General features: G+C 37.0%; 1 protein-coding gene across 2 annotated transcripts in view; it reads left to right on the top strand.

Annotated features, from left to right (window-relative positions):
* TMPRSS15 (transmembrane serine protease 15) overlaps positions 1–12,119 on the top strand; it is a 132,260-nt gene that overhangs the window by 88,932 nt on the left and 31,209 nt on the right. For both annotated transcript variants that reach the window (XM_069540618.1, XM_060009838.1), the window contains 2 exons: positions 3,952–4,062; positions 5,400–5,529. In XM_069540618.1, coding sequence (XP_069396719.1) covers positions 3,952–4,062; positions 5,400–5,529 — 241 coding nt within the window. The remainder of the gene's footprint in view (positions 1–3,951; positions 4,063–5,399; positions 5,530–12,119) is intronic.

Consider the following 12,119-nt stretch of genomic DNA (forward strand, 5'->3'; position numbering starts at 1 on the left):
ATAGCACAGGGAGATCAGCTCGGTGCTTTGTGACCACCTAGAGGGGAGGGATAGGGAGGGTGGGAGGGAGGGAGATGCAAGAGGGAAGAGATATGGGAATATATATGTATAGCTGATTCACTTTGTTATAAAGCAGAAACTAACAACAGCATTGTAAAGCAATTATACTCCAATAAAGATGTTAAAAAAAAATAGGAAATGGCTAAGCTGCAGATCAAACCAGTCATATGATTCCAGAGCTTATGTTTTAACCACCACTCAAATCAGTAAATTTTATCTACATAATTCATAGAATCAATTTTTACTTTTCAAATCAATAGAGTTACCATCAGCCAATCAACTGCCTAATTTTTAAATGTTTTTTTGAAATCATACTTTTAAAGATTTCTTTGTATTGTGTCAACTCTATTACTAAGGTTCATACTGATTTTTGAGGCATGTCACTCATTTAACATAAATTAATTCACTTAACACTTAACAAATATCTACTGATTTCCTACTCTGTTCCAGTCATTTTGTCAAGTCCTAAGCATATAAAATGAAGAAACAAGGCATAAGGGTATTACAGATAGTACATTGTACATTCAATTTAAAGAATGGACCTGATGAGAATATAAACAGATAAAACTTTATTTTTCTCTACTTACTTTATTTCAAATCTCTCTTTTTTTTTTTTTTTTTTTTTTTTTGTGGTATGCGGGCCTCTCACTGTTGTGGCCTCTCCGGTTGTAGAGCACAGGCTCCGGACGCGCAGGCTCAGCGGCCATGGCTCATGGGCCCAGCCGCTCCGCGGCATGTGGGATCTTCCCGGACCGGGAAACGAAGCCGTGTCTCCTGCATCGGCAGGCGGACTCTCAACCACTCTGCCACCAGGGAAGCCCCAAATCTCTCTTTTTATTCTGGGATATTTCAGGCAGATCTCTTCATTTTTCCAGTTATTTTAGGTATGCAATTTTCTTAACTGGGTAATTAAACCTCACTTTTAGGTATTAAAACGTACAGTCAAATACAACATTAAAACCTTAATATCATCTAAGTCACAGCTCTTTTTTATTTAATCTCCCAACTCAGGCACAAATCTTGGCCCGATATCTTAAAGTAGAAGAAGGTGGAAATATTGTCTTTAACTTATTTCCCACTTTCTTTCCCTTCCATCTTCCCATAGCTCCAGTGTTGGAAGAGAGGCAGAAAAGGATAAACTTCCACCACTGTAGTTTTCTTTCAGCTAACAGTAGCTCCTGGACAAATGCTAACTCTTTTGTAGAACAGAGTTGTGGGTTCTTTGGTGTGTTCCTCTCCCCCCTCCCCAGGACCACTGCACAGTAGGCATGGGTAGTACACTACTTACCCTGTGATCTCTTATAACCCTGCTTTGCTCATAATCCCCACCAGCCAGGCTTCATTCCCGCACGTATTTGTGCTGGAGCCAGCTTGTCCTGACAGGCGGCTGTCACTCAGTTATCTTTCCCAGTGTCCATGTGGCCAAAACAAAACTCATGCACTGCCCTGCACATGGAGAAAATGCAGCTTTTTTCTACTGCCACCCTCTCTCTTATACCTAACTATCATCAAGGAAAGTTCCAGCCAAATGTCTGGCTTCTAAATTCATTACACAGGAAGTGAATACTGATCTTTATTTACATAGCTATCTACCCACAAAATTTAGGACACTAAAGTTACCATCTCCCATGAAATTTTTCACTATACTTCAGTTTAGTCTGGTATTTTTCAAAAAGTTTATCATGAGGGCTTCCCTGGTGGCGCAGTGGTTGAGAGTCCGCCTGCCGATGCAGGGGACACGGGTTCGTGCCCCGGTCCGCGAAGATCCCACATGCCGCGGAGCGGCTGGGCCCGTGAGCCGTGGCTGCTGAGCCTGCGCGTTCGGAGCCTGTGCTCCGCAACGGGAGAGGCCACAGCAGTAAGAGGCCCGCGTACCGCAGGAAACAACAAAAAAAAAGTGTATCATGAAATCAATTTATTGAGTTTTGGCCACCATTCTTTGCTATGGAGCAAAATGGATGGAATGGGATGGAATAGAATAGAATAGAATAGAATGGGATGGGATGGGATGGGATGGGATGGGATGGGATGGGATGGGATGGAATGGAATGGAATAGAATAGAAATAACAGAACAAAGTAAATTTTAATTTAGTTACATGCACGCACACTCACACACACACACATATACACATTGGGGTATGCCCTAGAGTACAATTTAAAATATGTATTTTTACTGTGGTCCCAGCTGAAAAAAGTACCTGAAAGTCCCTGCACTAGTCCCGTGTAAGCACTAGCCCTTATGACTCTGCAGTGTAACAAACTTTCAGCTGGGGAGTGAGATGACCTCTCTTCTTTAAGGCAACCCAGTATGAGTTGGTTCTCTCGGGGCATCCTTCACTTGGTTTGCTGGATGGCAACTTCCTCCCATATCGCACATGAAAACACTATTCCTTAAGACCCTTATTTAGTCTGTTTCTAGAAAAAAACTCGAATCCTCTTTTTCATAGCTGGAAATAGGTGCTAGCTAGAAATTTATAGTCACCAGACTAGTTTCGGTAATTTTTAAAGTATTAGTATGGCTACATTTAGTACCTCTCTTTAGAACATTACAGTATTTGTCAATTCTCACAGATTTGGGGCTACAACCTAGATTCTAAAGCAACAGAAATTATTCCTTTCAGGTGTCATTACATTTGGCCATCATAAATTCAGAAAGTCTCTATGGAGACCAGTACCATTTGTTTTTGAAACCATTTTAACATGAATTGTGTATCTATGAAAACAGTACAGTATAGTAGTCAATGATTAATATTCATTAATAGCTTTTAAAATACAGGTTTCCCTGTTCCTTTTTTTTTTCAAGTGCTTTTTCTTCCCCATTATTGTTGTACATGCACCACTAGGGGAAGAAACTTCAAGCTTCTCAATACCCAGCTAATATTTCCTTTCTCAGAGGGTCCAATTCCCGTGTGGCCCCAACAGAGATCCTAATATCAGGATGTAGCTACCCCTCCCAAGTCAATCAGAAAACAACTCGAGGAAAGCAAACCCCTCTTTCCAGTGAGAGGAAGACTCTCCCAGGGCAAAAGTCCTTAAGATTTAAACAAACATTTACAGGAAACATAGTTCTCACTCCTTTTAAACAATGAGTATTTCAAGTAGACATCTTTCTGCACAACTCAAATTCTGGAAAAAACTACCAGATCTACTCAGTTCCTTCCTTGTCCAGCCTCTTCATTTTCCTTCTGTTTCTTAATGTCCAAGCACATTCCCATGACTCCAACTCTGCTTTTCTTGTTTGGCTCTCCATTCCTACCTCCCTTCAAATTACCACTATTGCAGGTTCCATTTCTTTAGATGACTTTTTCCCATCTCATCACATTTTAATCAAGCTCACTGCTTCCAGCCTGGTCCAACTTTGATCCCACCAAAAGGCCCCTTCCACATTTCTATATAATAAAGTTTTGGAGGTATTATTTGGATGGTAAAACCAAGAGATCTCTCTATGCTTGTGTAACATGCCAATGGTTGTTACTTGTACTGGGTTGGCCAAAAAGTTTGTTCTGGTTTTCCCATAACATCTTATGAACGAACTTTTTGGCCAGCCCAATATGTTCATTTGGGTTGGAAGAATTTGAGACTCACAGAGATGGTGCGGGAGAGGTATGTCCAAAACCTCTCAGCCATCTCTTGCAACTGCCCTGCCCTCTGCTGCAAAGGAGATGCTTAAGGTTTTATACATGCTCTTCTTAAGCCATGCCTCTGGCTTTGACAGAACTATTGCAGAAACATTCTGAGCAGTAAGTGTGTAGTCATAGTCAATATCGAAGCCAGCTTTAACTATGCACTGTGGCAAATAACAGGATGTTTAAAGGGGCAGAAATGGGATGGGTACTCTAGAACCGTCTGTCATTTCTTTATCCTATACAGTACATATTTTTCCCCCACAGAGCCCTGCAAGGAAGACAATTTTCAGTGTAAAAATGGAGAGTGTGTCCCGCTGGTGAATCTCTGTGACAGTTTTCCACACTGTAAGGATGGCTCAGATGAAGCACATTGTGGTACGTTTTATTTTTAGGAAAATACTTTTTATCAGCTTAACCTCTACATTTGGATTCTACAGATGTGAAAGGAAGATTATGACTATATTTACTAGGATATATTTTGGTACTCTGAAGTTATGATCTCCCGGTGATTTCAGCACCGCTGTCACCATTCTGGTTAGAATAAAAGCTAACATGCAAACTCTTGTTTCTGTTTGTTTGTTTAAACTTGACTACATTTAATAACTTTAAGTCTAGGACAACCCATCTTCAGGTAAAAAGCATAAAATACCACAGACAGACAACAGCCCACACCAGAAACTCTAACATCACTCTTATTAACTATTATACTCTGTACATTGCCTACACACAGAGGCACCCTCATGCTCATTTATAGCTGTCTTTCTTAGACTTGTTCCTTCACATGCTTGATTCTTCAGTATCTACTACTCCTTCTGCCTGCGACTCCTGTCCAGCCCCACTCCAGATCTCTATCACATTAGGAGTAACGGCTACTTTTACTCTGTCTTACTTTTATTTCAGAGTACATACTTAATGCTATTTATGATGTGCCATGCACTGTAACTAAGTGCTGTAAAACAATCTTAACGTAATTAGAATGAACTCTATTTCAGTCATGAGAAAGCTGAGGCTTGGAGGAGTTAAGGGGCTGCCAAAGATCACACACCTAGCAAGGGCTAGAGCTGTGTTTCCAGCCTAAGTCTGTCTAATTCTAAAGTGCATGCTGTTATTCTTTTTATAATAGGGAAAAAACGTAAACATAACATTCACTTACAGAATTACAATGTGGCGTCTGTGAGTAAAACTATGATGGGTGATATTTTACCTGTTTGATAAACTAGCTTAGCTTAACCCAATCCCCACTTAGCCACTAATGGCCTTAACACTCTATCCAAAATGGTTGTAAGACAGAGGGGAAGATGACGGAAACCAAACAGCAAAAGAATAAGGGTAAAGAAAATAGCTTCTGGAGAAAGAAGTAGGAAAAAAAAAAATGCTTACAGTTATTCCTGAACTTGAGTTTTCCTTCTATTAGAGAACACATTTATAAGATATTCTCTTCAAAAAGCTTTATTTTCTGTTTATTTGCTGTATTGGTATGCAGTGAACTCGCATTTCTCTGCCGTTTCCCTTTTTATAGTCATATGAAAGAGCAAAATTAAGTCTACCGAATTTATCTTTTTCAACTTAAGACTTCCAGCATACTGTTACGAAAAATTACATACTATCAATCTCTAAATTCTCAATATTAAGAACATTGCATGTTTAGAGTCCATCATTTCCTTTTATCAACTTAGGTCACAATGACCCTATGTATGATCTAATCTCTTTAGTGCGTCTCTTCAATGGCACGACAAACCGTGGTTTGGTGCAGTTCAGAATACAGAGCATATGGCATGTAGCTTGTGCTGAGAACTGGACGACCCAGATTTCAAATGATGTTTGTCAGCTGCTGGGACTAGGGTAAGTAATTCTACCCAGCTCTCTCTTAAATTATTCTCAAGCATTTTTATGGGTTTCAAATTGGGTTTATTAAGAAATTTAAAATTTATGGAAGTTATGGATTTAGAAAATATACATGATCAAAAGGAAAAAAATAAAAATCTTGCCTAACCCCATTCTCAAACAACAACCACAGTTAATAACCTTTTTATAAATATTACATAAATATAAGTATATAGAAATAGTATATTACAAAATCATACAAAATACCATATTATGCTCTGTCTTGTAGCCTACTTACACATGAACATTTCTCATGTCATTAAATATTTTCTGTAGATTTTTAAGAAAAGGAAATATTCCATTTTATGCGATATTATAATGTATATAACTAATCATAAGGGTAACGCAGAGAACACGCTTTTGCTGTATCTTTGTGACATGTTCATAATAGTTCTTTCAGAAGATCTGTATCAGTATAATTATTGTGATAAAGAATATGCAAAATTACAAGACTTAATTCAAGTGACAATTCCGTATTAATGATTCACCAAAAATTTACTTTACATCCCAGTTTAATATCATAATATATTACCTCAAATATATAAGTTCACTATATTCGTTTTTTACCTTCCCATCAGTCTCAAAAGTGATGAGGTGAAAAATGGTGGGTGATAAGTAGTAATAATTTACTTCATTTAAGCTGTATAATCTGTCAACTCTAATTCACCATTCTGATCCTTTGGTATTCATGATTTGAGACACTTAACCATATTGGGTCACATATGGTTATTTATCACTCATAGCACTATATTATTTACCGGGTTGGCCTGTAAACTAAGAAGTCTATAAATGTAAGACCCATGTCTATTTTATCCATTATTGCATTGCTAATATCTAGACTTATATTTGTTTCAAAATACAGGTGCTAAAAAATATTTGTTGAAGCAATAAATTATTCTTTATGTATAAGTATATATGTAAATATAAATATTTCTAGCTAAATAAATGTATGCCAGAAGTATACATTTGCCAGTTATAAATCATTATAATTTCCTTTCCACCTTGAACTGGAGAATTGTTTTCTAATTTATTTTAGAAGATTACACAAAGTTACAAAGGAAAATAATTTAAGTCCACATCCACCTATACTCCCAGCATTTCCAAGTTATCTCAGCTATTTCTAGTTCATCAAAATCAAAGGTAATTGATTGCTTTCCTCTTAAGGGGTCCTTCTTGCTGATTAATAATTCATAGAGTCATCATTCTATACACAGATTTTTGAAATTTATTTCAAAATGTTTATTTCTTAACCCAAAACATATTTTCAACTAGAAATAATGTTAGTGCAGTGTTTAATTTCTAGTAGACTTGGAGAGTTATATTGATTACCAGTGCCAAAAATAGCACCTAACCATCACATAGAGATATTTTACAATAGGAAAATGTGTTGAGGCCCCAGTCAGAGTGTCAGAAATGCTCTATAACTTCTTGGATACTAGAAGTTGGATAACTACTAGTTGGATTGAGAGCTTTCAGCTCCCTTTACCTCCCAAAATGCTGTTCCTTCAGAATGGGAACTCGCCAGCTCCAAGTCTCATGCAAGTGATGTCATCCTCGTCAGGAAGGCAGTTCTTGTCAAATTCAAATGGAGGAAGTGAGTTTTACCATCCATCACGTAAATAATCATCAATTTGGTTTATCTGTATTATTTGGAAACTTTGCAATTTTTATATATATATACATATCCCTTTTATTATACATTATAGTTTGTGTTCTAACAAAAACCCTTTTAACCTGGGGAGCTTTGAGACATAAAGAGTCTTGGAGGAGGTTAAGTTAGGGGAAATAAAGTTTTTTGATGAAGAATCAACAAAACACTGAAACAGACAATTGTTTAACCCCACTTCAAGTAAAGCACTGCATAAGTGGCGCTGACTCCAGGTTCCTACTTTAGTGTTGATTTTAGTTCAATAGCAAGTTCATGCAGGTGAGGCCCTAGGAAGTCCTTTGCTTCCACTACTAAACTTGCCAGTAATGCTGAGGAACTATTTTATAGACTCAGAAACTGCGTAAAATTTAGGCTGAGGAGATGGGTTACTTGACCTTGTGTCCACAATGGATGAATCTAAATGCCCTGGATGATTGGGCTTTTATTACACAGGAGCTTGAGTCCCAATTCGTCACCTAAGCATCACTATATGCTTATAAACACAGGTGTTCTTTCCACTGTGGTTTGTAAATCTTAACTGAATTGTTTCCTCGAGGATAGATCGGGGTTAAGATGAATCATTTACAAAGATCAAAGTGATTGATATCTTCTTTGGCAGAAATATTTTGAATGAATTTGAATAAAATTCGTTGGGTGATTGCATAGTGCTGATTCCTTCATTTGCATGAGAGAACATATTGGAAAGGAAACATTTATCTTTATTATTTTTTAATAGTTGCTAATATAAATATTTTATTTACTCGCAGATCGGAAATCTAAGCATTGGTAATGATATTGTGCCTGGTCTTCAGATGAATGGGACATTGTTTTTGCTTTAAATGCTTATGTGGTGGTGATAGACACATAAATAAGCTGATTCACTTTGTTATAAAGCAGAAACTAACACACCATTGTAAAGCAATTATACTCCAATAAAGATGTTAAAAAAAAAGAATTACAACATAATGTGATAAATACAATGTGCTATAGGAGAACCTATACTCAATTTGGGCATGTCAGGAAAGGCTTTCTAGAAAATGGCCTGAGCTGTGTGGATGACAGCCAATTCCACACAACCATCTATTTACATGTTTTTCCCCCCCAACCATATTTTACTCTCTAGTTCACTGACCTCATTTCTAATGACTCACAGTCCTTCCAGATGGAGACAGGGACAGAAAACTAGATTTTTTTAGTGTGTGAAAAGCGAGTAGTACATCCCACTCTTGGATACAATATTTTTCGTGAAGGTCAGGCGCTTGTTTTCTTCAGAAATGAGTCAGGTAATCTCTGCAAAGACTTTAATCTTTGGACCTGCACTTATTAAATAGTCTCCATAGTGCTCTAGTAATTGAAAGAAAGTTACAGCCTTAATGAGAATTTATCTAGAGTGGTGCATGGTAATGAAAGAAAACTTGGCGAGTTTAAAATGATGTGTTTGGTACAGTGGGAAGTAATTTAGGAGTCAATTTATTAAAAAGGCACTGTAGTCTCTCAAGATTATTTATTCAGATAGGATACAAAATGCAATTCCCCACAGATTCTAGTAAATCATATGAGGCAGATTTCGTCAGCTTTTCCTTTTCTAAATGAAACATTTTCATTCCCTGCCATTGATAGCTGCATAAGTAAAAAGTACTTTGAATAACATTTTCCTGTCTCTGATCAAAGTATGAAAGAAAACATTTTATACTGATGCAAGAATAAATGTTAAGGAAACTTAGAGTAGTGATTTTTAAAATGGTATTTCCTAGGAAAGCACACTGCCCTGTTGCTAACCCAGTAAATGAACTATGCGGTTGTTTTGCCCTGCTAAGCGATTAAAAACGAGAAGTCATCAGGTCTGTACAGCTCTACAAAATTCAGGAAATACTAATGTTTTAAAAATAGAGTTAGTTATATGTATCCCCATGAGGCAGCCCTATGAGGAGCTGGTGTTAATTTTTTTTTTTTTTTTAACATCTCCATTGGAGTACAATTGCTTCACAATGGTATGCCAGCCTCAGCCTCACAACAAAATGAACCAGTTATATATATACATATATTCCCATATCTCCTCCCGCTTGCGTCTCCCTCCCTCCCACCCTCCCCATCCCACCCCTCCAGGCGGTCACAAAGCACCGAGCTGATCTCCCCGTGCCATGCGGCTGCCTCCCACCAGCTATCCACCCTACGCTTGGCAGTGTATACACGTCCACGCCTCTTTATCGCTTTGTCACCGTTTACACTTCCCCCTCCCCATAGCCTCAAGTCCATTCTCTAGTAAGTCTGTGTCTTTATTCTTGTTTCACCCCTAGGTTTTTCATGACATTTTTTTTTTTTAAATTCCATATATATGTGTTAGCATACGGTGTTAATTTTTAAATCGCATAATAGTCCTGGCTAGATACCTTCAGTTCAAATATCAAAAACATCAAGTTGAGCCTCTCATTCTGAAACCCCAAATAAGAAACGGAATTACTTCAATGTTCTTCCATTTTAGAGGTGTTTCAAAAATTTGGGGGGGGTGGTGAGGGGTAAAATTTTTTTAAGTTAACCTGCCAAATAAATAGAGCATGATAATTTAATTTCCTGTGTAAGCACTACAGCAAATTTGTATGCACAATTTAGCACTAAAAATAGGTTCCTGGAAAACTGAAAATAGAACCTGTGTTTCCTATTAGTTTAAGAAATTGGTAGAAAAATAATGTTCCTCTTCTTGACTATATTTTCTGTCAGTGTCCCCAAATTTTCAACTATGTGGGAAAAAGCCTTAACATAAAACAACAAAGATTAGATATAGGAATTAATAGAAAATATATAACTGCTACATTCAACTTTAAATGATTTCTTTTTATTTGCTAACTTGACACAAAAATAATTAAATAATGTTTTCTGTTATTTTTAAATTTTAATTTACAAGTCCAACACCAAAGGAAATTTTAATTTTAGTCTTAGCTATGTCCCTAGGGTGGGATGAGTGAGGCAGTGAGCTGGTCAGGTAGGGGCGCTAGGGGGAGGGGGTGAAAAGAAATTTTATTTTACTTGGTTTAACTGACCTAGCTAAAAAGCTCATCATTTGCCAGAATTGCAATTTATAACTCTGATGGGTTTTTTCTTCCTGTTTTAGAATTAGAAATGCGTTAATTAAAAATAAGTAAAGAGAAAATAATAGCAAACTACTGTAACTGTGTAACTTCCTAAGATTCATCTTAGGCTTATTATCTAACAGGGTTGGGGAAAACACAGTGGCTAGGTAATTACATGTGTTATGGGCAAGGGCATGAAAGCAAGCGTACCACCGTACCACTGATTTGTAATCCAGAAGCTAGATCAGCAGCTCCCAGACCTGGTGATGCATTACAGTCACCTGGTCATGGTCCCAGACATTCAGATTCAGGATGGTCTAGGTCAGTGGTTTTCAGTGTGTGATTTTAGAAGCACGTTAATAACTGAATCACTTTGCTATACAGCAGAAATTAACACAACTTTGTAAATCAACTATACTTCAATAAAATGAATTAAAAAAATAGCAAATTAGCAGAACCTGCAACACCTGGGATGCATGTATACAGACGCATATTCTGGAACCGCCACCTCAGACCCTCTCATCCGAAAGTCTAGAGCTGGGCAGAGCAATCTGTGTTTGAATAGCTCTTGGTGAGTCTGCTGTTCACTGAAGTTTGAGAACCACTATCTAGGGTAGACATCCTTAACCTTCTTTTGCGTGTGTCATGGGCATTTTTAGCAGTCTGGTGAAACTTGTCAACCTCTTCTTAAGTTCATATTTTTGCATAAAGTAAAATACACATAACTACAAAGGAAATTCATTACATTGAAAAAAATTATCAAAGTATTCAAAATACAGGATGGTATTATATATTTCTTTATTAACATAGTAAATAAGATATACTGGCGATTCCAATGATTATTGTACTATCAGAAATGAACATAAATGATATTTTTACAGTTATACAGTAACTGCAGTGTGATCTGAAGATATCTGCAATTTGTTTTAGTGGCAAAAGTATAGGTATTTCTAATAATATTGTGGTTAGTCACCTGAATTTGTATCAGAAGAAAAGGCTATATTTCAATTAGCTAGTAAAAATAAAGATGTCATTATTTCTCCTCCAAATATAAGCCCCCTACAGGTTACCATGAACTACTAGGGCCTCCATAGAACCCAGGCTGGAATTTTGGCTAGAATGAGGCCCAGAGGTCTTGGTTCTTTAAAGAAGCCCCCGTGATTCTGATAAGTAGTCCTCTCATTTCAAAGAAACCCATGGAACTTTGTGTACTTGTTTCAGTAAAAAACATAGAAATTGTACAAAACATCTCCAAAGTTTGGCAGTTTGATTTCATCTGATGTTAAAAACAAAGTAAGAACAAACAAACAAACATTTGTTTCCTACTGCAACCAGTAGGAACCCTCACATACCCTATGTGAGGGTCATCTCTGACTTAATCCAGGGGATTCCTCAGCTTGTCATTCCAACACTAGCCTATTTTAACTTCTCTGGAAAACTTTTCCCCCAGTAGATCAAAACAAAATTAGAGAGTTTAAAAAGACCACTATAAGTAGGACATAATTAAAAGGGAAAAAAAAAATCATGGCTAAGTTTTCAACAAACACAGGTTGGTATTATTGCTTGCTTGGAAAAAAATCATTCCTGATTTATCCCACTAAGTATTTGAAAACATATTATTGGGAATTAAGGTACTCTTTTATATGAAATGTCACTTATTTTTATTAATACAATTTAAGGAGAAATCTCTTTGTCTTTAACTTTTATTTTGACTTACACTCAAACGGGTATTTTGTAACCCAGAGAGATTTATGTGGCAAGGAATTTACTGAGAGTATAATTATACACATAAAGGTTAAGAAAATCTCTTTTGGTCAGTTGTGAATCATCTA

This window comes from Delphinus delphis, chromosome 4 (assembly GCF_949987515.2).
Source record: "Delphinus delphis chromosome 4, mDelDel1.2, whole genome shotgun sequence".
NCBI classification, from domain to species: Eukaryota; Metazoa; Chordata; class Mammalia; order Artiodactyla; family Delphinidae; genus Delphinus; species Delphinus delphis.